The sequence below is a fragment of the Panthera leo genome, chromosome D2 (genome assembly GCF_018350215.1).
Source record: "Panthera leo isolate Ple1 chromosome D2, P.leo_Ple1_pat1.1, whole genome shotgun sequence".
NCBI lineage: Eukaryota > Metazoa > Chordata > Mammalia > Carnivora > Felidae > Panthera > Panthera leo.
The window spans coordinates 30,255,364-30,282,006 of record NC_056689.1 but is presented as its reverse complement, the minus strand read 5'-3'; the positions used below and the strand labels follow the sequence as shown (position 1 = coordinate 30,282,006).

The window sequence follows — 26,643 nt, the reverse complement described above, 5'->3', positions numbered from 1 at the left end:
ACCTCATCCAGCAGTTGGTTGACTCGTCCCAAAATAGCCGTCTCCATTTGCTGCTCCCCACGCTCCGATTCCAGGCGCAGCACCCGGGCCTGCAGCTCCGCGGTCCGAAAGTGGGCGAGCAGGCTGAGCGCCAGCGAACACAGGGCCAGCGCCAGCAGCCCGCACGACCCCGGGCTCGGCAGCCGCGCGCAGCGCTCCGCCGGCGCCACCGCCAGCGCCACCGTCGCGGGCGCGCTTAGCTCCCCGGGGCCGCGGGCACCGGCGGCTGCCGCTTTGCGGGGGCGCTCGGCTACCATCCCCTTGCGTCTTGAGAACCAATAAATAAATAAATAGAATAAATAAAGGCGAGAGCCGCTGCCCAGAGGCGCGATCCAAGCTGCGGGCAAGGAGGGGGGAAATGTCCCTTTCCTTTGCTCCCGGCAAAGACGATGGAAAAATTAGCGGCAGGAGGGGGAGAGCCGAGAGAACACAACCAGCTGCCGCTGGCAGTACAGCGGTAGTAGACCAGGTGAGAAGAGAGTTACTTCGAAGAACGTTCCAAGTCCAGGAAAGTTAGGGGAATCCGGCCGGCTCTCCTTCTCTCCGCCGTTTCCCCCTTCAAGTATCTGCAGAGTCCCGGAGTTGGTTCCGCGCTGTCGGTCCTTCTTGGTGTCTCGCGTCTCCCGGGCGAGCCGGCTTCAGTCCCGGCGCGAAGGGGCGCACACCGAGGGCCCCATGGGCAGAGGTGGGTCGTGGCCGCCGCCGAGAAGCGTTGGGGCCGATTCCGGCGCCTCTGTAATTTGACACACTGGCTGCGGCTGAACGGATCGGATGAGCAATCCGTGCTACTTCCCAAACTAATCTCTCCCACCCCCTCCCTCCTCCTCCTCCTCCTCCTCCCCTCTTCTCCTCCACCTCCTGCGGGGCCGACGGCTTGGATTTATTTATTTATGCAAACTCGCCCGGGGTGGGGGGCGTGGTGTGCTGGGCCCGCTGCCCCAACCCGCGGGCCCGGGAGCCCCTCTCCCGCGCTCCCTGTCCCCTTTGAAGTGACACTCGGGGTTATTTATAGGCAGGAAGGGGGTGTGGAGTGGAGCGGGGGCTCTGCTTCTCTCCCTTTCTCCGGATTCACACCGAGGGCCCTCTGCCTTCCACCGAAGTGGAGGGGCCAGGCATCTCTCTGCTTTCGGACAAGTTGGCAAAGGCAGCCTTTGGGATCCTCCAGAGAACCTGGCTGAGTTGTGGTCAGGCACCTAGATGGATCTCTATATCCTGAGCAGGAAGCTCTAAATCTTTTCTGCCACCATTGTCTCCCCCCCACCCCCCACGTGTCCCGGTGTCTCATTCCCTCCCCGCTCACCCCAAACCAGTTCCACCTTGGGCCCTGTACCTCCCGAGTCCTGCAGCTCTGCGGAGCCTTTGGTTGGGCTCATTCCGCCTAGCACATCTTTAACATCTTTATTCCGGGGTGAAAAGTCAGCCCTCCAGAGGGCAGAGGCATTGGCCTCCTTTTCTCTCTTTCAGGACCAAGATGTTACAAGGTACAGGAGAATGAAACTGAGCAGAAAGGCTTAATTCCAAACAAGGTACCTGAGAGTCAGGTCCCGGTCCCTCCCCTTCCTGCCTGTCATTGATGTGAGACCCCTTCCATCCCACCACTGTCGGAGGAGCCTGCCCCAATTCGCCCAGCCATCAAAGGTGAACTATTCTCAAGGGCACGCGCAGTCAGACTCTCTCCCTGCAAGAGTCCTTCTCTGGAGCTCACCTGCTCCCTCCTGCTGTCATTTCCTAGGCTCCAGTAGAGAAACACTGGTGGCCTGAGGGCAGTTTGTAGTTTCCTCTCCTGTCATCTCCCCCACTTTCAGTAACATTTGTATCCCAAGAGACCTTATCTCCCTGCCGCCTCTTGACATTCTTGCAAATGAGGTGGTGGGATTGAGCTCTTGGAGAAAGCCTACTTCCCAGGAACGGGGGGCAGGGGACAAAAAGGCCGGCCTTTGAAATGTGAAATGCGGGTTGGGGTGACCAGAGTGTTGTGATTCCATCTTATAAAAGCAGGGTGTACAACTTGACAAGGTATATACTGATTTGGTGGGGCCTGATGTATAATAGAGTGACAAGGCACACCTAAGGGTGTAGCACATTTAAGAGAATAACATAGTAACGTAGTGCTCATATGTAATAAACGCTTTAGCATTGCAGGCTTGGTCAGTCAGCCCCATGGGGACTACAGGGATACCAAATTATGCTTGGGAGAGTGCCGTTGGCCAGGGGTTCCAGGTCAGTGCAAGCTCTAGCATTTCCCTGAGATGGAACGCGGGGTAAGGGCGCCTGTGTTCCCCCCAGGGGAGATGGGTGCCTCCCCCCAGCCACTCAAGACGATCCCTGAGAGAACCCATGGGTGTTGGAGACCACCAGGGGGCGCCAGAGAATTTCTGCACTGAGTTGCCTGCCAGAGATTCTGGGACTTGGATTCTCTACCTTCACCCCCGGCCGGCCCCCCAGGCTATTGGGAATGGAGGGACAGCACAGGGGGCTAGTTTCATTCCTTCCTTGTTCCGCGAGCTGATCTTTCCCCTTTGCGGACTTTAGGAGCCCTCAGGAATGCTCAGCCGGTGAGACCGTTGACTTGGAGCTGGAAACAAGGAGGAGGTGCAGTGCTAGCCTGACCCTGGCATCGCAAACCGCATGTCTGAACCTCAGGGGCTTCCAGGGGACTCTGGAGTCAGAGAAACCTGGGTATAAATCACAGCTGTGTCAAGCTTGGGCAGCTTAACGAGGTAATGCAGGAAAAGCGCTCAGCAAAGTGCTCGGGCACAGAGCAGGCCCTTAAAAATGGCATCTGCTTCTTCTTTGGGATTCATAGTTGCTGGTGCCAGCTAAGATACAGCTGCTGCTGGGCTCCCCGTTGTGAAACAGAAAGAAATTTCAATCCCAAGGGAAAGCAGATGAGTCACAGACTCCATTTCCCCATCACTGAAAGCTGGGGGTAGCAGCTTGTAGGAGGCAGGCCTCAGTCTAAGTGGGGGGGGGGGTCCTATCCCCCAATGTCCCTTCCCTTCTCTGTATACCGTCTGGGGAATTCTCCCTCCCAGCGAAGCATTGCTTACCATAGATACAAGGTAACTGGGCTTATCCTGAACACTCTTTCTGCAAAAGTGGGGGCCGGGAGCTACGGACACGGGGAAGAAAAGACCCTACTTTTCGGGAGCTCAAAATCCAGCAGGGAAGATTGGATATATTCGAAAACAGCTGCCACGTAAGGCAGAACAGTGAAACATCCCCAAAACAGTGCACGGGCCACAAGAAAGTGCTGTGGGGGTTCCTGGGAAGAAGGGCAGGGATCCTGTGGCTCAGGAAGAATTTCTTGTTTGTAGTAAGAAGTGGCTTTCAGCATTAACCCAAAGAGTTTGACTTTGCTCTGTGGCCATGCTTATACCCCTGGAGGAAACAGATATTCTGGATACCAGGATGGAAAGCTAAGGAAAAGTACCCCTATGCACATGGGCTGTTTCCAAAGTGTTTTCTGTGTTTTTCTGCTTCCACGTATTTGCTCCTGCGGGACCCTTTTCCAGAAAGTCCATCCTTTGCTTACGGGCTCTGGGCACCTTAAAATCCTATTGTTCTCTCCAAACCCAATTTTAGGGTGCAAACCCCACTTCTCCGCTTCTCAACCTCCCACTTCCTGAAACCTTTACTGCCCGGCAAGTGAGACCCCACTGCCTCGTCTACTCCTGTCTCTCCAGCCTGATTTTTGGTCCTTCTTGAAGAGTCCTCTACTTCTCCCCGCGTCAAAAATGGTGGTTACAACTCCTCAGGAGTCACAGCGTCGCTGCTGAGCTGTGCCACCCGCTTCAGAATCACCCATAGAGGCCACAGGAGTGCGGACTCCTGTTGTTTTATCTCCGGAACCTACTCTCACTTCTCCCCATGACTGTGGCTCAGGTTCCCTTGGGGGAGCCCCCTACTCTCAGTCCATGTGGCTCTGATGGGATTGACCCCATGCCTAGCTCCTATCTTCTTTTTTTAAAAATTTATTAATGTTTATTTATTTTTGGAAGGGGGGGCAGAGAGAGAGGGAGACACAGAATCCGAACCAGGCTCCAGGTTCCGAGCTGTCAGCACAAAGCCCGACGCAGGGCTCAAACCCACAAGCTGTGAGATCATGACGTGAGCCTAAGTTGGTCGCTCAACCAACTGAGCCCCCCAGACACCCCTTGGCTCTTATCCTCTAAGGTTGGGAAGGGACAGCTATTTCTCCACAGTGGGCTTTCTAAGAGAGCACCAACCAGGGCTACAGGAGGCATCTTGCCACAATTCATTAAGATCTTGCCTGAAAATGAAACGAGTGGAGAGGCAGGCAGAGACGCAGAGAGACTGAGTCCTGAAGATATTTAAACTCTTGGATCAAACTGTGCCTGAAACTCATCCAGGCCTGCACTCTTCTTTTAAAAAAAATTTTTTATGTTTATTCATTTTTGAAAGACAGAGAGAGACAGAGCACAAGCAGGGGTGGGGCGGAGAGAGAGGGGGGACACAGAATCCGAAGCAGGCTCGAGGCTCCAAGCTGTCTGCACAGAGCCCGAGGCGGGGCTCGAACTCAGGAACTGCGAGATCATGACCTGAGCTGAAGTCGGATGCTCAACCGACTGAGCCACCCAGGGGCCCCAAGGCCTACACTTTTCAATTACAGGAGTCATATTTGCTTAAGCTAGTGTGAATGGGGTTTCTTCTCCTAGCCCAGAGTCACAGATAGGGGCTCCCCACCTTACAGAGCCAGAAGCTCTTTGTGGTCGTGGAAGGGGCACAGGAATCCCAGGCTCCCACCCTGTTTATAGAAGTTCCCTGGCAGATTGGGATGTGCGTGCAAGGTAGAAAGTCCCTGTGCTGAGCACTCCTCCTGAGGGATCGTGCCCCTCCTGAGCTCCGGTTTCTGTCTCTCGGATGATGATTCTCCAGTGCAGACCCACAGCCTGTGCCTAGCACTCCTCACGCACCTCCAGCTGCCTCCTGCCAGCTCCCTTAGGAGCTCCCTTCCCCGCCACCTCATGTCACGTGGAGCATCCCCTGTTCTGCCTTCCTTCCGTTCCTCTGGCACGGCATTGGCATCATCCTGTGGCTCAGGCTGGATGTGTGCCTTTGCCCTCGTCCTTACTTCCTCCATCCAGTTGGGACCAACCCCTGTGGATTCTACCTCCTTAGTGTCTTTCAAATCTGTTCCTCCCTTCGGATCCCTTTGCTTCCACTGCCTGTCCCATGCTTAGCATACACCAATTCAACTTTCCCCCGGTAGTAACCACAACTGGGAAACCTAACCCAAGGAAGCCTGGCCCAGGACCTGCCAGAACATTCCCCCATGCACAGCTTTTTCGCACTTCCTGTTCCTCATTTCGCCCTCAGGTTTTATGATCCCTGCCAGGCCGGCACTCCTCCCAGCTCTGCTTCTGATGCCTGCATGTGGTAAGCAACAAGATAGAAGGGGCCTGGGCCCCTGGTGGCTTTGTGGGATTGAGTTGCCAGACAAGCCCAGACTTTCATGTGAGGGAGAAGTAACCTGTCTCAGCTGAGCCACAGACTAATTATTCTGGTCTGCCTCGTGTAGCCTAAACCACATCCCATGACCTGTGTCAATCCTCTCCCTGAGGGTGTGTGTTGCTAGAGAGCAGGCGTGGACCATGTTTATTTCTGTATGCTCAGCACTCGGCACAGCGAAAATGCCCCCAGAAATGGTATTTGAATGAATGAATGAGCGAATGAATGGATGGATGGATGAACTCCCAATTCCCACTCTCGCCCAGCTATATTGCTTCACCTGTGCACCTATCTCCTCTTATGCAAGATTTAGAGGTTGATGGGCAACGAGGGGAAAGGAGAACTGGAAGGGATAAAGGCCTTCCCCGCTCTGAAATTCACCCACTCGGCAAATATTTGTGGAGCTCTTTCTAGTGCCAGGCCCCAAGCTGGTGTTGGAGACACCTCTGTGCACATGGAAGGCTCGTGGTGGAGGTGCACGGGGACAGTGCTACGATGAGGTCACGGGGGGGGGGGGGGGGTGCTTGGGGAGGCAGAAGGGAGTCGCTACTAGGCTTGGGGTGGGGGGATGGGGCCTGAAGGATGAGCGGAGTCAGTCAGATGATGGGGTGTGGGGAGGGCTTGCCGCACAGAGGCATCTGCCCGTGCAAAATCCCGGAGGTAAGAGGGAGCATGGTGCTTTCGGGAAATTGTAAATGGCTCACCGGGCCTGAAATACAAAGTGCAAAGGAGAGAGAGGGCTTAGGGTGAAGAGTGGGTGGGGGCAGGGCAAGGTAAGCGTGTGGGTTTTGTCCTGAGGGCAGAGGGGAGCCAGTGAGGGGCTGTGCCCCGGTGCCGGCTGTTGCAGAGCCGCTGACCTGCCCTGTGGAGGCCGCTTCCCAAAGAGCATGACCTGAGCTCAGGCTCCGGGGAAAGAGGGTGAGCGAGGCAGTTCTCTTGGGCTCCGGCTGTCAGTTCTGACTTTGTACAAGCTTTGAACGAAACGCTCGGCCCGGTTAGAGTACAGTAGCGTGCGGCGTCTCTGGGGAGAGCGCTCTGGGGTTTGGGGGCCAGCCGGAGGCCCCCCAGCCTGGGGCTGCCGATCAGACATTTGGAAATGCCTTTTCCCGCGTCCCCACTTCCTTCCCACGCAGCCACGCCAATCAGTTCACTGGCTGTGGCTGCAGAGCAGGGGCTGGGGGTCAAGGGGCAGGGGCTGCAGATGTGCGGGGGAGGGCCGGCCTGCCCAGGGGGCCCCCGGGAGCCTTGTTAACTGCGGCCAAAACAAACTCTCTCATTAAGTAGAGAGCGAAGCCAGGTGTGGAGGCTGCGCTGATGAAATCGCCGGGGCCCCCCTCGCACCGACCCAGGGGCTTGGAGGAGCTTGGGGGGCATGCGGCTTCGGGCCACGAACGACCACGTGCACGTACGTGGGGCTGTGACCCTCCACTCCCCCCGCCCCAGCGGCCGTCTGTCTAGGCTCCCGCTGCGTGTACGCGCCTTTATCTGCTCTTGTGTTTCGGCGCGTGTGACGCATGCTCCTTTCTGCGCACACGCGCGAGAAGGCACACGCAGGGGAGGGCGCGTGCTCTGGCTGACCCGGGCTGCCCCGCAGTGCGGCTGGACTGTCTCCAAGCCACTCGGTGTGTGTGTGTGTGTGTGTGTGTGTGTGTGTGTGTGTGTGTGCGCGCGCGCGCAACTGTGCACGTACTGACGTCTGCGCGTGCATTTGGCTTTGGTCCAGATGTGTACACAGAAACACGTGTGTGCTGCTGAGTGGTTCCCCCCCCCGCCATCGTGTCTCAGAGCGATGAGGGCAGTAACCGAGGGCGGTGTTGCAGTCATCTATAGCCGCATGACAAAGCTCCCCAAAACGTAGTGCCTTCAGCAGGATGATTCACTCTTTCTCACATTTCTGTAAGTCGATAGGGTTCAGCAGAGTGGTTCTTCTGTTCTATGTGGCTGTGGCTGCACTGTGGTAGCTTGGCACAGGCTCGGCTGGGGGTGTAACATCCAGATGGCTTCTCATTCTCCAGGGGCCACTCTAGGTGGCTTCTTACCCTTCCACGGTCCATCCCGAGCCTCTTTACAGCGTGATGGCTGCCGTCTGAAGGGAGCGTTCCGATAGGACGTAAGTCCTGGTGGGCGAGGACTTATGAAGCCTCTGCTGGTATGACACTTGCTAATGTCCAACACTTGGCCAAAACGAGTCACATGGCCAAGGCTGGTTTCGTGTGGGAGGGAACTACTCGCTAACCTGATTCCAGGATGTGTGCTCCTTTGGGAGCCACAGATGTAACTCCTTCCCCCAGTCTGGGAAGAATGCCTGGTAAGACAGGTCTATGAGTTCATCTGACCCTAAGATGTAAGATTTGGGGAATATCGTGTTAGCAAAGGCCATGCCCAACTGTGTACCCTAAGTGCCTAGACCCTTCCCAGACCAACAGCTGGAGACCCCAAACAGCCCACATCCCTCAGGTCTCAGGTGGTGCAAAGATAACTCAGCAGACATCTCCTCTCTGGTCCCATTCCGTCACTGGGCCCACACCTGTTTTCTGCTCACTCGGAGGCTGTTCTGAATGGTTTCAGGGGCTGGCTCTGCTGTTTCCCGGCAGTGTGACTTGTGACCTCTCTGCACCCGGTTTTTAAATCTGAAATATGGCGAGAAAAATTCCTGTGTCCTAGGGCCATTGTGAGGATTGGCTGCATGGGGCCTGCTAAGTGCCACGTCAGCACCCAGGACAAGACCATCATCGCCACCGTAATAACTGCAGAGATTGGAGGTATACAACAGAGACCCAAGCAGAGTTTACACCTCTCCTCTAACCCTGTGTTCCTGCAGCTGAGGGGAGGGACGGGGTAGGTCATTGACCCATCCGTCAGTCCACGCCTATGATTGAGCTCCTGGTGGAAGCAAAACCCAGAGTCGGTGCTCACAGAATCTGCAATCCCCTGGGGCCTCTGTAGGGACCTGTGTGGAGTGCCAGGGAGCATGAGCTGAAGGCCAAAAATACAGGCAGGTGAGTGAGCTGGGACTTGGAGAAGAGGAGATGGATGGAGACTTGGAGTTGGGATGAAGATTCAGGAAGGCTCCCTGGAGGAGGTGAGTCTCGAGCAGGATCCTGGAACGTGGCACGATCCAGATTTAGAAAAAAGTGGGGGAGGGCCAAGAGAATAGAGCAGAAGTTCCAAACTTTTGTGGTTGATTCTTGCTAGGGGGGCATTATGTGATCACCTGACCCCCAGCAGCCCCAACCATCCATCTCTTCAATCCCTTTCTTCTCAGGTGCCATGGGCAGGGCATGTTTGGCCTACATACCAACACCCTCATTGCCGCACCATTGGCAGACATCACTAATCAACTACAGAACACCACTGCACACACACGCACGCACACGCTCCTTCGGCTTCTCAAAGCAGGAAGCTTATTATCAATCAGTGGAGGTTAGTGCTTGGGGTGAAACCGTTTTGCTAACTCAGGTCAAGTTGAAATAAAGCACCATCTTTGAAGCCTCGAAAGCTCTCCATGTGCAAACTGTGTGCCTTTCAGTGTCTTCACCTCTGGATCTCAGCCTCCTGTCAGGGGCAGGGGAATATTAATTCCTGCTCGGAGGAACCTGGGAGCCTCCAATGAGACCATGTGTGTGAGGCTCTAATACAGTACAAAATCCAGAAGAAATGATGATGACGCTGCAGGCAGATGTCGGAAACCATGAACAAATGTATCCATCCGAGTCCCATTTGTAGCGTTTTGGAGGAAGGACAATCCATTGAGGAGTGGGAGTGGGGTGCGGACCCTCTGAGCTGTCAGCTGTGGACACACGGCTCAGAGTCTGGGGCTCAGAATCTGGGCCCCCGTGCAGGGACAGAGGAAGGGCATCACAAACGTGTGCTCAGAGGAGCATCCTGGGATTTGCGCTGTCCCTGATGGGGGAAAGAGATGTCAGAAAGGCAAGCGACTGCCGGTTAAGAGACAGATGTTTTTGTTTGATGACAGACGGGTAAGGAAGAACACAATTAGTTGACGAAGCCGATCCCTGTTTACCAGCATCTGGGAACTGCAAGTTATGGTGTCGTGTCTCTGGCTGCTCTCCTGTCCCCCGCCCTCCCCCCAGCCCCACCAGCGACCGCCACCACTGTGAAACTCTTCGTCTGGACTATGCGAGCTCAGTCGTCAAGTCTCCCCTTCGGAGCAGCTCTCCTGCCTCGAACTAGGGAATATCCCTACCCCTTGCCCGGAAGAAACTTGATAAATTCCCCAAGGCTTCACTAGTATATGGGACCTGCAGAAACTGCACAGAGAGGTCAGAGTGTGGTCCAAGGTCACACAGCACACTAGTGCAGAGCCAGACCGGGGCCCAGCCTCTTCCCTCCCAGGCATCACACGGCCCCCAAGTTCAAGCCTAGCCCAGGGTCTGGACTGCGGCCAAGGGCTAGTAAATCCAGAGAGGGCTTTGCCCTCCCTACAGAGTTTTTCTCCCTCTCGTTCCTTCTCCTGCAGTAGCTGTGAAAGCAGACCTGCCTGGCACACGCATTCCTGTAAACCTCATTACAAGGGTCTTTTTTCCCCCCTTCTCTTTTTTTCTAAAGGTTGTTGCTTTTGTTAAGGTTATTTCTGAAGCTGGAGAGAGAAATGCCCTGTTTGTCTTTCCTATACAGGCCTCCCTCCATCAGGAAGCGAGGGGTCTTGCTTTCTTCGAGCAATCCATTCCTGACATGAGATCACTGCTGACAGTCGGGTCTGCTGTAGATGTATTAACCTGAGTCTTCCCTCCGCCTTATAAGGCTCTGGGACAACATGTGGAAACAGATGTTTGCTTGGAGCAGGAGCAGGAGGCACTGGGCCAAACGCAAGGCCCAGCCGCCCGGGAAGGGGGACAGATGTGCCGAAGGCTGTGGCAGGCTGTGGGTGATGGGTTAGCGTGGGAGCCTGGCACATCTGAAGGGGAAGCTCCCCCTCTGGGCTGGGCACAGGGGCCCGTCACACTGGGCCTGCCCAGGGATTAGAACCACCGCTGCAGAGGCGCTGGACTCTGTTCTCACAACCTCCCTTTTTGCTCCCATCCTGTGGCCAAGGATTAGGAGTCCAGCTCCTTGAACGTGCCACCTTTCCTATTTCCCAGAAATGGGAAATCCCTGAAAGGCTGGGGACGTCATCAAATTCAGATCTGTCGAGGTTTCAAACATCAGGTTCGGGGCTTAGCACGTTATAATTCTCAGGAAAGGAGTAATGATGGTGGAGGTGATGGTGGTAAACGGGGTAGGTGAACGTGGATACAAACCAGGAAACCCACCTGCTCGCCAAGTTTCTCCCAATTGCCGTGTCTGTGCTCAGCACATGACTAAGCTGGGCCAATTGCAAGAACGGATGCGTCTTGCCACTGTGATTGGCCCGAAGGGTGACCAAGCTGCACCAATCAGGGACTTTCCCTGGAGCTTTCCAAACTACTTGGGAAGACGGAAACTCTTTTACTTTATGTCACTAGGTAGCAAGGATATAGATCCTTGGCTCACTTGGAGAGGGGTCTGTATGCAGATGTAGGGAATTAAACGGGCAGCAGAACGAAGCAGGGATAAGAGATGGAGGGAAGGAAAGCATCCTTTCGGTGTTTGGATGGTACAGTCCCTTGGGCAGAGTTATCCCTGTGATGGTCTTGCCCTTTTGAGTTTGGGTGTGTACACCCCCACCTCTCCCTCTCTCTCTTTCTCGCTCTTTTCCTCTCTCTGTCTCTCTTGAAGCTGGCTGACTTGGTTTTCCGTCACTTGCTACCAAAGCGTTCTGACTGACCGCGAGCGGCAGGTGATCATGGAAGTGTAAAGATGATCGCGTGAGAGGAAGCCTAATAATGATGACAGTGGAGACGAAAATGGCAAAGACAACATCAGTGATGGAAGTGGCTCTGATGCTGAAATGGTGTTGCCAATGATAGAGGTAAACAATAGAGAGGATCATGGTTTACATTAGATGGTGGCACGACAGGAATGATACTGGTGATGACGGAGGCGGTCATGGGATCAATCGTGTGCATCATGGTGAAGACGCTATGGCTTTACCAGCCTAATGTGGGTATATGTCTGAGAAACACAGCTCCAAAAGATCCAAGACGGGACCATAAAGAAAGGATGGGTGAAGGGGGACAAGTGTTTCCACAATTTCAGGTGCTGTCCTTTTTCTTAACTGAATAAATCCTAGCTGAACCTGGACCTGGAGGGGAGGGTTGCAGATGGTACCCCACAGAACTTCGTAACTATATCGGAATCTTCCGGAACAGAAAGACTCGGGATCCCCAACCAGGTCCTTTTGAGAATTCTAGCGGCCTCCGAGGGTTCAGACATCAGGCAAGATGAGCCTGGGGTGGGGGGGTGGGGGACAGCAAACATAAAAAAGCACCACATCTTGTGTCTGACCATTTGCAGTCTAACCGTGTGTGTCTGTGCCTGTCTGTTCATCATGGTCCGCTTGGTGAAACTGATCGCTTCTGGAGAATAATAGCAACTAATTTTTGCCAAGCATTTCCCATGTGCCAAGGATTGATCTAAGAGCTTTATAGAGACCACCTTGCATGATGAAATCCTCACAACTATCTCCCAGTTAACCAATAAGGACACTGATGTGCAGAGAGGTTGTATAGCTCACCCGAAGTCACAGTTAGGGAAGGCAGGGGAAAAGCCACGCCGTCTGGGCTCCACGTCCAATCCCCTGACTCCCAGCCCTCTGGGAAATGTGCTCAGGATGGGTAGGGGCCCCAGGAACTTCTGATCCAATCCCTTCCCCAGGGCCTCCCCTTTAAAAGCCAATGGGGACAAAGTGAAGTCCTGGGGGCCTCATGGAAAAGGCCACCTGCTTTAAGGAGCTGCCTGGTCACGCCATTTCCCACACGGGGAGGATCTCTGATGGAGGAGGGCTGGGTTATTGGGAGGACCTCCACCTCGTCTTTGAGGTTTATTTTCTTCTCCCCGAGAGAGGGTTCTTGCCAGCAGTAATGAGCTCTATGTTTCAGCCTCAGGCATGAGACGGTGGCTTTGGGGTCAGACTTTGGGGTATGTGATTCTCATTTCCCCACTTTGGGCTGGTAACTACTTCTCTGAGGCTTGATTTCCGCCCCTTGTAAGGTGTAGACAAGAATTCCCATTTCCTGCTGTTACTGAGAGCATTCAATGTGTAAGGCGCTTAGCCCAGTGCCTGACACATAGTAAGTACTCAATAAATGTCAGCCAGTTACTATAATGATATTTCAATTCTCTGGACTTCACTCTTCTTTGGCATTCTCCTTCTCATTCATGAGCAGGATTTCTGTTCTGCTATGAGGAGAGAGGCCTAGGAGGGAAGAGTCCAGTGGTTAAAGGAACCCAGACCTGACTTTAGTACAAGAGGGTCAGTACTGGCCCCTAAGCCATCTCTCTCCCCCAGACATTATAGATCCCTGGAGCTGTACTTTTAAAAATAAACACATGCCATTTCTACGATGGAAATTTTTCTTAAAAAAAAAAAAAAAAAGGAAGTAAGTAAAACACTCTCCTGCCTTTTCCCTCTGCCAAGCAGAACTAAGAAAGATAAATGAAGCCTTTTACACACACATAGGAAGTTCCAGGTCCGGCCCCCACCCTGACATGGTTCGGGCTTTGTTAGAGGCTTCCGCAGCCTCAGGAGCGAGCACCCACCCCGGGTGCCCCTGGGAGGCCTATGGGGGGCTCCGCAGAGTGCATATCCTCTTTTGCGGTGGGGGAGTGGGCACTCTCCGCCTTTTAGTTTTTTCCTTCTCCACAATGCCCCCTGCAGGCTGCCAGAGCCGCCGCGGCACTGGTTCACCTCATCCGTTTATCCCTGGTTGACCACGTGTTGGGCACCCCACACTGCGGCCTCGGCCAATGAAAATACTGGTCCCAGATCACCCAGCCAGTAAGTGGCAGAGTCAGGACCAGAAGGCAGGCTTTGATTTTCCTGGCCTAACTTCCTCCCACACCTGTCACTCTCTGCCCACTCAAAGCACCAGCTCCAGAAACTCTGACATCTATTTGTAGGTCTGGGCGGTGGTGAGGAAATCTGAATCTGGAGTCAGAAGCCACGGGCTCTGTCCTACCTCACTTTCTGTCCTCTGTGTAACCCTATAGGTCACCCTTTTCTGCAGGAAGGGGTAAAGCAGCCTACTACTTGGGTTTGTTAACGCGCAAAGGTCCCAGTACATAGGAAGGACTCAATACATACTTTAAAATTCGTATCACAAGAAACCATCATCGTTTCACACGGAACGAGGTGGGGGTATTGATTAATGGATCTGGCTGTTCTGAATGTCCCCCCCCTTTTTTTTTTTGCAACGAACATTGATTGCTTCGTTAAGAAAAAAAATGTTTTAAATAACATGCAAACAAGATGTCTGTGCTTCCCCACTATATCTCCTTTCCTAGAACTATTATATGGACACTTGCATGGGCTGTCCAGACTTGGAAGCAGCTCAAAAATGTTTTGAGTGAATCAGAATGCTTTGGGTTGCAAGTGATAGAAAGTCTCACCTATGGGGTAACCCAACCCATCCCCAAGAAGTTGGTGGGAGCCCCAGGGACAGTTTTTTTTCTTTGTGAAGGGCAGGGCCCCTTGAAGTTCTCCCCTGGAGAGGGGCCTGCGCCTGAGGCGTTGGGCGGGGGGAGTCTCGCCCAAACTAGCAAGAACAATAAAGTTGACTCACAAAATTGAAAAATCCATAGGCAGATCTGGTGATGTAAGCAGCCTAATCTATAGGCTTCAGGTGATGTTTGATCTAGAGTTTAACAGTTTCTCTCTTCCCCTGCTCTCTCTCCCTTCCTCCTTTCCTCCATCCTTTTTTCCCCCTTGCTTTCTTTCTTTCTCTTTCTCCTCCCCCATCTCTCTCTTCCTCCCCGACTCCTGCTTCTTCTGCTATGGTGCCCTCAGTCTTACTTTCCTTGTGGTCCTAAGACGGGTCCCGACGCCTTCCAGGGCTACACACACTTTCTCATTCGTATCCTGCCAGAGAGAAAGAGCATCTTATCTTAGCGTTAACAGCAGGAGTCCTGAGAGTCATTCTAATTGGACTAGCTCAGGTCACATGCTCACCCCTGGGCCAATCCTGGTGGGCAGGAGGATGGCCCGGGCTAACTGGCTTCTCCCGAGTGTGAAGTGAGGGTAGAGTCTACCTTCCTGAATCCCTAATCCCCAACAGAAAACAGGGTTACTGGCTAGAACAATTGGGTCCTGGGAAGTAACCAACAAGCGTCCTCACGATTCATGGTGCTGTGGATCCCACAACGTCTTTGTCAGTAAATATAATAATAATGATAACAATAACAACAGCAAATTAAAAAATTAAGCAATAGCACACTAAGTTTCGTGACTTCTCAAAACTGATGTAGAGATGTGGATGTTTCTAGGACTCCAACTATTCTCTCAGTAGCGTGGATTATGGGCTGTTGCTTACGTGGTTCTCTCTTTGGTTGTATGATGGATACTTGCTTTCATTACAGCTCGTGATCCACGTGGGTCCGGCACTCCAGATTTCCTTTGGGCGATGGTTTGCTCTTCCCACTCTCCATCCACGTGATTTGAATGAGAGCTATGCTCCAGGTTGATCTGGTGGGATCATGTGACCTAGGTTTAGTGGTGCAGGGAAGCTCTATCGTTTTGGCTTCAGTGATAGGTTCCAGGATAGACACATGACCCAATCTGGGCCAATGACTGCTGGGCCCAGGAGGTTATTTCCCATAACGAGGGGAGGAAAAGCTCTTTTTCATTGAGTTTGAATCTAGGAACGTGTCTCCTGGAGTTGCTGTCAGCCAACTTGCCACAACTTGGAGCTGGAGAACAAAGACAATCAGAAAAGGGTAGCTCTGAAAAAGGGAAACGGACCAAGACTGCGTCCTAGTGACAATCCGAAACCCTGGAACCAGCTGCACCCGAAGCTAGCGCCATCTTGGATTTTCAGGAATATGTTCCAAACATTCTCTTTTTCTGGTCAAGCCTGGTGAGTTGGGTTTTCTGTCACTGGCACTCCCAAGTGTCCTAACTGGCAGAGCATGTGTTTGACTTACCCCGTCCCCACCCACCTTGGGCTAAAAGCTTCTGATGTATTTTATGCAGAACCCAGACTTTCAATGAGGAAACTGTTCCCCTGCCAAATGCTTCCTCCTGGGGGTGCTGAAACATGAGGTCTGTTAAGAAGAAAAAACATTTGCCTACAATGGGTCCCAGTCATGTGGTCAGGCCATCATCGCTGTGGTCATTACTGTGAATCGTTGAAGAAAGAGGTGCTCCAAAGGGAAGAGAAGAGAAAGGCAGGCAATGGCCACTTTGACAAAGGCATCGCTGGGAGAGCTATGGGCCGCTCCCTGGGGGAAATCAAGCCTGGCTGTTGGGAATGTTTCCCAAGAGAATGTGCCTGGCTTTGCTGCAAATTCCTACGCAAGCCCTTCCTCAAATGGCTTAAATAATCTGAAGAGCTTTGCTATGTATTTTTCATTCCACATACTATTTGCCCTGCCCGCTTGTCCCAGCCAGCCAAGTTTAACCCGACAGAGACATTCTTGCAGAATTCAAGTTAATGGAGTCTCATAACTGCAGGGACTATGTGTCTGCTGTCCTTCTGTGTGGCTTTGACTGTGTCCAATTTAGCAGACGTCACCGAGCATCTTCCCCTGCCAGGACCCTGTTTGCTGGGGTCCTTGGTGAGCACCGATGTGGATTAGATGCAACCCCTGTGCTTCGGAGAGCTCAGGGCTGGGGGACGGACGACATGAGGGCGACAGGCTTTTACCCCATGAGCCGAAAGGAATAAGGGCACTGGAAGGCTGGGCTGGAGCCCTGAGAATGTGGGGGAGGAAGACGGCGCGGGGGCAGGTGTGCAGGGCTCACAGGTCCTGCCTTGGCACTTCCCCTGCAACGATGGGAGAACCTTACTCCAGGGAGAGGGGGAGGCTCTCCAGGCCAGGGAAGGGCAGAGCAGAGACACAAAGAATTCACAGCCACGTGCTCATCTTTCCTCCCATCTTCCTTAGGCTGTGTTTCTGCATCTAAACCTCAAAGGAGGTTATGAAAGGATCATGCTCAAGGGGTTAACTGTCAAAAATGAGACTTCATGGTCACATTACAGCCCCTCTCCTTAGTTAAGTTCTTGCTTTCTTGGCCAGGGCTCTCCTTTTTTTGAGCCAATCTGACAAGCTTAAAGCAAAGCCAAGAATTGTATGTCTTATAGCATCATGGTGGTTTCTAGACCAGCCTACTGCCTGAGAGCCCGCTGGCAAATATTGCAGCTACAAACTCTCTCAGTCACGAATTGGCCGCATTAGCTCATGAGCTCGTGGCGGTTACCATTTCCACATTGTATGGGGTTGGCTTTTGAGTACAAGGGATTTGAGAAGAGGGGAGGAATGAATGTGTTTCCAAAAAGCAATGTTGGGTGGGGATGGGAGCCTGGGCTAAATGAAGACGTGGCCCAGAAAGGAGAGGGGTAGGTAAGAGGGTGGTGCAGATATGGAGCTCTATCTGGGAGCATAGATGCTGGCCATTAATTGGCAGTTTACTAGCTCTGCTGTGGGGCTTGGGACCACCATTCAACCTCTCTGTGCCTCCTTTAGGAGAAATAAGAATAATTGGAACCTCTGATGGTGGGTGATGACATATTAGCGATCAAATACTCCATAACAAATCATACAAAGCTTAGTGGTTTAAAACAACAAAATGGGTTATCTCCAGTGGTTTCTACAGATCAGGAATCCAAGAGTGGCTTGGCTGGGCAGATCTAGCTTGGGGTCTCTTGTGAGATTGCAGTCAGATGTAGGTTGGGGTGGTACTCACCTGAAAGCTTGAGGGTCCGCTTCCAAGGTGTTAGTGGCTTTTGGTGGCAGGACCCAGCTCCCCTCTGTGTGGCATCTCCACAAGGCTGCTGGATCCGCAGGACATAGCTGCCACCTTCCCCTTGTGTGAGGGCTCCAAGAGACCGGGGTAGAGGCTGCAATGCCTTTTATGATCCACCCTTGGGAGTCACATACTGTCACTGTTCCATTTGTCGCACAAGTCAGTCATGTATACTTGTATATACATGTATACACATGTGTACTTGTATATACATACAAGTCAGTATCTAAAAATATACTCAGTGTGGAAGGGGCCCACCAAAGCAGTCGAGAGGCTAGCTAGCACAGGGCTCCCGCCAGCCCCCGCGATGCATGACCCTCCCACGTGCAAAAGTAACTGACCCCTTCACAGGGCCCCACAGGGACTCATTCCCCTACAGCATCAGCTCAAAGTCCGGAATCTCAGAATCTAGAGCACGTGCAGGATAAGGCTCCTTGGGTATCGTTCTGCACTCAGTTCAGTTAAAGATGAAGGGGCTTCAGGAGCCAGGAGGGACCTGGAGGACCGTGGAGCAGGAAGCAAGGATGGGGGAATTGTAGGCAAGGAAAGAAGCAAGGTCTGGAAGGGGGAAATGGCAGGAGGGGAAAAAACATTGGTTACTATTTCCAAACACTAACCTGAGGTATTGCCAAGGTCCCCCTGAAATTCGGAGCTGTTTAAGTGACCTGTAAAGGTGATGTCACTCGTCACAGACAGATCCAGAGTAAGGATCTGGAACCTCCTTCTGGACACCACACTACAGTGTTTGGGCATGCTTAGGGATGGTGAGAAAACCCGTGTAACTGCCAATCCGGTGGGACTGTCCTGGGAGACGAGGAACCAAAGTAGTTGCCATCAACTGCCCGTGAGCTACCTGGCCCGTTTCTAAGCACTTTGCGGATGTGGAAGAAAGCCGCTGGGCCAGGACACGGCTGACTCTTGAGGAGCCCTGTTTTCTTGGAAGAAGTTTGGAGAAGTCAGCTCTGGTGAGGGGTCAGAGAACCCTGTATTATGAGGGAGGGTGAAGAAACAAGGAAGATGTATTGTAGAAGGCTCTCGGGGGGCAGGGCGGGGAGCACTTATTTTGGGATGCTCTGTAGGAACCAAGGGACACAGGGAGTCAGATTTCAGCCCTGCTGGAGGGAGGGCCTAAGGATTTGTCAGAAGTTAGAAAGACTCTTCCTCAAGGTAGCGAGTTCCCCGTCAGAGTGATGATGAAGCAGAGGATGGGTGAACTTGATGGTAAGACAGACCCTTGGATGGAACATCCGATGAGACTGCAAAGATTCCTGACCACCCCCCCCCCCCCCCACTGAGATGCCATGATTCTTCCCTCCCACTGAGTTCTGGTATCTTCCACCTTCATTCATTTCATTCCCACTAATCCATACCTCGTGGTAATTTAGACAGGTGCTGTCTGAAGGCATTGGCAACTATGAAAAATGAGAGACAGGACATGAAATTAGATCACAGGGGAAGGGCTCGCCCTGCCTATGAGAGCAGGCTGTTTCCAAGCCTTCTTTCCTATGTAAGCAATCACCCGGGTAACTGACGTCATTGTTCACTCCCAACTCATTGTTCAACCAGACCTTGCCTCCCGCTCTTTCTGAGAAAATCGAGGCCGTCAGGTACGAGTTCTCAATTCGCAGACATCCTCGCCCTGAGCTCTTGCACCAGCCAGACTCACTGCAGTCTCAGAGGATGAGCTCTCTCTCTGTTCAAAGCCAACCACTCCACCTGTGTCTTTGACCTCTGATTCTCCTGCCTCCTCTGAGAGGCTACGCCATCAGTCATCCTTCCTTCCCTTGAAGCTTTGCATCTCCCAGTCATTGGCTGCTTCTCTTCCATCTAAAAATATACTCAGGCCTCTCACAGCCAAAACACCCTAAACCCTTCTGTCTAAAACTCCCTACTCCCCTTCTCATCCAACCTTCTCAAAAAAGGAGTCCACACCTGCCGCTCTCCCATTGTTCACCACCCATTCGTACTTTAATTCACTGCAAACTGGTCAACTGATGTTGCTCCTAATTACTCTTAATGTTTTAATGATCCCGACTGACAAATCAAATAGACATTTCTAGATCCTTAACTAGCAAACACTGCTCTTCTGGAACTTTCTCCCTTGACCTCGGTGATATCACTTCATATCTCTTGTTGTCTTCTTTGTCTCTTTCAAGGGCTTGGTGGTAGCCAGTCTCCAAGATGGCCCTCAAAGATTCACACTGCCTGGAGTTTGCCTTGCATAGTCCCAGGATTGGACAGCATGACCAGTAGAATATGGCCGAAGTAATGATATGTCACTTCCGAGACAGGTCATAAAAGACAGTGTGGCTTCTATTCTGGTCTCTCTCTCATTCTCTGTCTTGGGTCACTTACTCTGAGAGAATCCAGCTGCCATATACTGAGGACCCTCAGGTAGCCTGTAGAGAGGCTCAGTTGGCAAGGAACTGAGGCTTCTGGCCAATAACCGGCAAAAACCTGAAGACTCCAACCAATAGCCATATGAGTGAGCCTTCTTGGAAGTGAGTCCTCCAGCCCAAATCAAGGCTTTAGATAATGCAGATCCAACCAACAGCTTGACTGCAACCTCGCGAGAGACCCTAAGTCAGAACCACCCAGCTACACACTTCCCAGGTTCCTGACCCTCAGAAACTATGAGAAAGTAAATGTTCGTTTCTTTCATTACTATTAAAGTTTACTTATTTATTTTGAGAGAGAGAGAAAGAGCATGAGCAGGGGAGGGGCAGAGAGAGAAGGAAAGGAAGAATCCCAACGCAAGGCTTGATCTCACGAACTGTGAGATCATGATCTGAGCCAAAATCAAGAGTCATACACTTAACCGACTGAGCCATCCAGTTGTCCCTAAATGTTTGTTGCTTTAAGGACTAAGTTCTAGGGCAACTTGGCACTCAGAAACTAACAAGAGTCCTTTTCTTTGACCCCATAATGGAGCTCCATGAAATGTTGGTGTTCTGTGGGATTGATCCTACTCTGCATGACCTCATTTCTCCCTCTTGGTCCTCCTGGGGTGGGGTAAACACTATGGGTTGCCTATCCAGTAGTTATCCCACACCCCCTACTTCCATCCTGCTGGCAGAATCCACTTCCCATGATTGGGGCTGAAAATGCCAGATACTTGCTTTACCAGCCCCCCTTGCCGCTAGAGTATAGGCACAAGATCCAATCTTGGCCCAGGGCCCTGAGGAATAGTCTGCCATATGCTGTGAGAAAGGTTTCTTTTCCTAATAAAAAGAGGGAAATTAGTGAGAGGCTCTCTTTTTGCCTTGGAGCTCTTAAAAGTCATGTGAAGCACGATGCTTGGAGCTATAACATCTGCCGTTCTGGGCAGTGCATTTTTTCCCATTACTCTCCTTGGCTACATCGACCGCGAACCCTGGAGAAGATGCCCTCCTTGAGGGCTGAGCAGTTTTCTCAGCCTGTTTCCTGCCTGCAGAATTTTGCAAGCCCAAGAGTTCAACTTTGAACAGTCCTAGGCCTTTTAAGTCCAGGATTGTGATTTCCACCCCACCCTTCCCAGTTAAAGATGTAGCGATCATCTTCTTCTTTTTTTTATTCTGGACAACTCCATGTACCAATAACCGCATCCTAAGTTTTTATCCTAGATATTCATTTTAAATTGGCTGAATGTCTTTCCTTTCTTGTCCCCATTAGCTCCCACTTCCTTCAAGTCACTAAGTTTGAGGGCAATTTAACACAGGTAAGTTGAGTCTGGTGGACCTAAGCCCTCCTTCCAGTCTCTTTCTCCTGAGTCAGTCTGTCATGGTGGAAAGTTGGCTTCTTAATCTCTTCAGAGTTTCAACAATGGATATGCAGCCATGCCATCCATTTGATAGTTGCCACAGGCTAAGATTTTTCTCTGGCTGCATTTAAGGGATTTTTCCTTCATCATTGGTTTTCAGCCATTTGACTGTAATGTGCCTTGGTGTGGTTTTCTTTGTGTTTATCCTGATTGAAATTCATTGAGTTTCTTGAATCTATGGGTTTATATTTTTCATCAAATTTGGGAACTAGTTGGTTCATTATTTTTTTCAAATACTCACACTCTTTTCCCGGAACTCTAATTACATGTGTGTCCGACCATTTGTCCAACAGGTCACTGAAGCTCTGTTAGGTTTTCTGTGATTTTTTTTTTCTCTCTCTGTCTTCAAGTTTCATTGATCTTTTTTCTATAATGTCTAATTTGCTATTTAGGCTATCCAGTAAAGTTTTCATTTTATATATTGTATGTATTAGTCAGGTTCCTCCAGAGACACAGAACCAATAGGATCTATCTCTATCTCTATCCTCATCTATCCAAAATGAGATTTATTATAAAGAATTGGCTCACACAGTTATGGATGCTGACAAGTCCCATGACCTGCCATTTGTAAGCTGGGAAAAACCAGTGGCCTTAGAACCAGGAGTGCTGTGGATGGTAGAAGCCCAAGTCCAAGGGTAAGAGAAGACCAATATCTTAGCTTAAGCAGTCAGATGGGGAGAGACAATTCAATAATTTGTCATCTTTTGGCTCTATTTAGGCTCTCGATGGCCACTACCATTGGGGAAGGAAATCTGCTTTACTCAGCTCACGAATTCAAATACTAATCTTGTCTGGAAACACCCTCACTAACATACACAGAAATAATGTTTAATGAGCTAGCTGGTCATCTTCTGGCCCCGTCAAGTTGACACATAAAATTTACCTTCACTTTGTATTTTTCAGTTCTAAAGTTGCATTTCATGCTTCTTAACGATATGTTCATTTGCTTTCTCATTATTTTCGTATTTTCCTTTACATACTGAGTCTATGGAATGGCTGTCCAAAATTCTTGTCCACTAATTCTATCACATCTGTCATGGCAGAGTTGATTGTATTCACTGACTTTTTTTCTTTTGGCTATGAGTGTCGTTTCTTTACCTCTCACATCTAGTGGTTTTTGATTGGAAGATGGGCATTTTGAATATCACCTTCCTGAGTACTGAATTTTGCTATCATTCTTTGCAAGTGTCGAGTTTTATTCTGGCAATTTACTTGGAGCTCAGCTTGATCCTTTCAAAGCTTGTCTGTTCACTTTTGTCGGATGGGTCTGTAATCGTGTTCACTCTAGGGCTTGCTAATTTACCTTTGTTCCTTAGGTGTGGCCTTTCATAAGTTTTCACTAACTGCTCTGGGTGCTTAAAGAGCACCTTCATTGGCCTGAACCTGAGCATCTCCCAACTCTGTCTGAACCCAGAGGGTTGTTTGGTTTACAACACCCCAGTAATTATTCTTTCTCTGATATTTGTTCTCGGTCCAATCTCATGGAGACTCACAGTACACGTGCACAGTGTACTATTTAAGCAAAGACTCCAAATGACTCCCCTTCAACCTCTGAAGCTCTTTCTCTGCATAGCACCCTCCTCTTCGGGATTCTGCTCTGCAAATGCCAGCTACATATGGTCTCTGCATTCTGATTTCTGTCTCCTCCAAAGAGTCGGAATTCCGTGCTCCACTTGGGCTGCCCCTTCCAGGCTGGTGGTCTGGTAAATGTCCCCAGGCACAAAGTTAGATTGATCATAGAGTTCATCTTACTTGTTTTCCTCCTCTCAGGGAACACAGCCTTGTTCGGCTGCTTATCCAGTGTCTGAAAACAGATGTTTCATATATTTTATCCAGTTTTCTACTTGTTTATGATGGGCAAGCCTAGTCCAGTGTCTGTGACTCCATCATAGCCCAAAGCAGAAGTCCACACGGGATAAGTTTTCATCAGCCTTGCTGACTGAAAGCATTTCTCAATTTTACATTTTACCATCTAGGGTTGAGAAGCAGTTGCCTCTTCCAACCCCACAAGCACTAATTAGTGGACATTTAATTCCCTCTCATTCCTGCAAGGCAACCCGCCAGTTCTTTCCTGAGCCTATCCCTTTCTGTCTCTTGCCAAGCACAGCCAAAGGCAGGCACCACATCCACTAACCAAGTGTTTTCTACCCCCTGCCCCTGCGGTTCCAAGTCCTTTAGTTACTTCATCTGTCTTCACGTTATTGCAGGGCGTACAGTTATGTACGAATGGAGGTGGTACATAAAGATCTGGGTCCTTGATAACATATCGAGATGGTGAAGGAGCCCAGCACCTAACTCCAAACTTATTAAGTGGAATAAATAAATGCCCTTGGTTATTTTAGGTCCCTTTAAGTGTGTGTTCTATTCCCTGCAGCCTAGAGCTTCCTGACGGACACAGGCTGGTCCCACCCCCTTCCGTAGCTTCTAAGCTCGTGCCCCTCAGGTCGCCATCTTCGGCACAGATATTCCCCCCCCCCCCCCCCCCCCCGGGGCACGCTCAGACACACACCTGCCTGTGGTCCTCTCTCCGGGGATGTCCCGCCTAGTTCCTCAAACTCAACCTCCAACATTGATTTTATTTTCCCTTCCTAAACTTCCTTCCCTCAGGATTCCCAATCTCAGCTGAAAGCGTCACCATCTGCTTTGTAACCCGAGCTATAAGCCTGGCTGTCATTCTGGGTTTCCCTTTTCCTGCCTCTCTTGATATTTACGAATCACCAGGCCCTACTAATTTTGCCCCCTAAGCATTTCTCAGATGCATTCCCTTCTCTCCATTTTCCCTACTGCTACTGAGGACAGGCCCCTGGTGCCTCTCGCCTGGGCTACTCCCAGCTGCTCCCCTGCTTCCAGTGCATCCTCAGCCCTGCATCTGTCTCTCTGAAATTCGGATTTATCTGCATCACTCCCCTGCTTAGGACCTTTTAATGCCCCTTCCCTCGTTGATATGATGAAGTCCAAACCCTTACCAAGGCTCCAGGTTCTGACTTCTGCTGACTTCTGCTCTTTGCCACCCTTGTCTTCAGGCTACATCCCAGTAACACCAACTTGTGGCTGGTCTCCCTTGTCACCCCGCTTCTTCTCCCCCTGTGAGCCTTCGTGCATGCTGTGCCCTACCTGAGATGCCCCCTGCCGACTCTACTCCATCCCCCAGCTTTTTTTTCTGCAAGCATCCATTCATCCTGCCAAGTAAGGGCTCCCCTTTTCCTTCATCTAGAATCTTCCCTGGTGACACCAACCTCCAATGCTGTGCCATTACCCTTTTCTGTGCCCTAGGAATCTTCGTACCCATCACTCCTGCCACGCCTACCGCTTTGCTTTGTAAGCATGATGTGTGTCTGTCTCCCCCTCCAGACTGAGCACTTTGAGGGCAGATACCGCAGCTTACTGAGCCTTGAGTCCCCAGCCTGTGGCCCATAGTGGCTGTGCAATGAATGTTTAACGACTAAACGAACCACCCCATAAATCCCTTACAGCAGGTCCCCTACGGACCATCTCTGTGGAATGCTTAGTGGTTAGCTCACTCAAGTAAGTAGATTAACTTAAAAATAATAAAACCGTGTTTCCTTAAAATCATTTTTCCACCAGCACTTTCCTTTAATTAGTACAATCAGGGACGGGAGTGCATTTGTGGTGAAGTTTCCATAGCACTTCTCTCGGAAGGGGTATTAGGTTTCCAGAAGCAAAGAATCATGGCTTAGGAAGAGAAAATGTGAACAAAGCATGGCATGGATCTGAGAAGCTGCTGGAAAACTTTTCTAGGCCATGGAAATCAGGATAGGCCTTGAGAATCCATAAGGGGGGGTGGGTGACTGTGGATGTGGGCAACTTGGTGGGTGTTGGACCTTTTCACCAGTTGCCACACCTACCAAAATTCCACTATTAGATAATGACTTCTTTTGACTATCCATCACCTTTTGCTATGGAATTCTTACAAGCCAAACTTCCTGTTGAAGGAAGTCTCTCTCTCCTTCCAGAAATTGCTCTCTTTTGCCTGGAAAGCATTCACCTCCTCCTCTGTCTACCCCGAGTTTTCCTATTCTTTAAAATGTAGATTGAATCCCTTCCCTCTCACCCAGCCTCCCCAGATCTTTCTTTTAAGATTGTGAGCGCCTCAAGAGCAGAAACCATTCAACGTTGTCTCCTGGGTGCCTGTTACAGAGCCTGGCACACGGTAGATGTTGACTAGAGGAAGGGTGAACTGCCCTGAACCCATTCAGTGCACTCATTTTTCCATCCTTGTGCATACATCCTGGGAACTTCTGTCAATGCCGGTTCTCTGGTATTCTGGTAATCACTAATGCCTTGTGGAAGGTCTTCTGTGGCTCTAATGAGACATTCTTTTTGAGGTGGCTTCTTGAAAATACCACGTCCTGAATATACACTAATATTCTCACCTGAGGTCTCCCTGTGGGTGGGGACTGGGGGGCACCTTGTGAACAGAGGTTTCTCAGCTTAGATAAGATGGTGAGGAGAACACTTTGGGCATATAGTATGTGGGACACCATTTGTACTCTTATTCTGGACCCCCAAAATGATGGGGCACCTGCTTGTGGGTACCTTGGGGAAGGAGATAAGAATTTTCATACAGGTCATCAGACAGGGGCTAGGCAAAGTTCAGTGACCTGGGTGGTTGCGTCTCTGGCTTGATGATTAAAGTGAAGTCATGGGTCACATAATGTTAGCCTGTGCACGTGTGATGGGAATTTCTTGCTCTTGGTTTGGCGGGTGTCCCATTCCTCCCCTCATTTACACCTTTCCCCTAACCCCACCCTAGACTGTGGGGAGACTCTCTCCCACCTTCATCCTGGTCTTAGAGCCTGTTTCCTTCAGGTTCTTTCACCTCTTTGACCCATTCAACCTCTCAGCAACTGAGAAAAACAGCTTCCTTTGTTTGATGATAGGAAGGGCTTCATATTCAAATCCCCAATCCTCAAATAAGGAAGTGAGAGAAAATACCTGTGCCCAATCTTTTCTAGTGTGACGGAGAAAGGGGGAAAAAAGAACAGTTCAACTTCCAAATTAGAGGAGGCTGAATCTTGGTGCAGCTACCATGGAAAACAATATGGAGGCTCCTCAAAAAATTAAAGGTAGAACTACCAGGGACGCCTGAGTGGCTCAGTCAGTTAAGCGTCTGACTCTTGATTTTGGCTCAGGTCATGATCTCACAGTTCGTGAATTCAAGCCCCGCATCGGGCTCTGTGCTGACAGCTCAGAGCCTGAAGCCTGCTTCAGATTCTGTGTCTCCCTCTGTCTCTACCCCTCTCCCATTCATGCTGTCTCTCTCTCTCTCTCTCTCTCTCAAAAATAATAAACATTAAAAAAAAAAAAAAAGAACTACCGTGTGATCCAGTGATCCTACTTCTGGGACTATAGCAGAAGGAAACAAAAACACTGTATGAAAGAGACGTCTTCACCCCGTGTTCCCAGCAGCATTACCTACAATAGGAAGCAGCCCATGTGTCCACCAATAGACAAATGGATAAACAAGAGG

At 50.9% G+C, this 26,643-nt stretch overlaps 1 protein-coding gene and 2 long non-coding RNA genes across 3 annotated transcripts in view; 2 read left to right on the top strand and 1 right to left on the bottom strand.

The window, feature by feature from the left end:
* COL13A1 (collagen type XIII alpha 1 chain) overlaps window positions 1-296 on the bottom strand; it is a 146,499-nt gene extending 146,203 nt beyond the window's left edge. Inside the window, exon 1 of the mRNA XM_042908404.1 lies at window positions 3-296. Coding sequence (XP_042764338.1) covers window positions 3-296 — 294 coding nt within the window. The remainder of the gene's footprint in view (window positions 1-2) is intronic.
* Window positions 297-2,190: 1,894 nt separating this feature from the next.
* LOC122202308 lies at window positions 2,191-11,616 on the top strand. The gene is made up of 3 exons (XR_006194585.1): window positions 2,191-2,259; window positions 2,572-2,759; window positions 11,230-11,616. It is a non-coding gene; the product is annotated as an uncharacterized LOC122202308 (long non-coding RNA).
* Window positions 11,617-15,053: 3,437 nt separating this feature from the next.
* On the top strand, window positions 15,054-15,940 carry LOC122202309. Its single transcript, XR_006194586.1, has 2 exons — window positions 15,054-15,464; window positions 15,581-15,940. It is a non-coding gene; the product is annotated as an uncharacterized LOC122202309 (long non-coding RNA).
* Window positions 15,941-26,643: the final 10,703 nt, after the last annotated feature.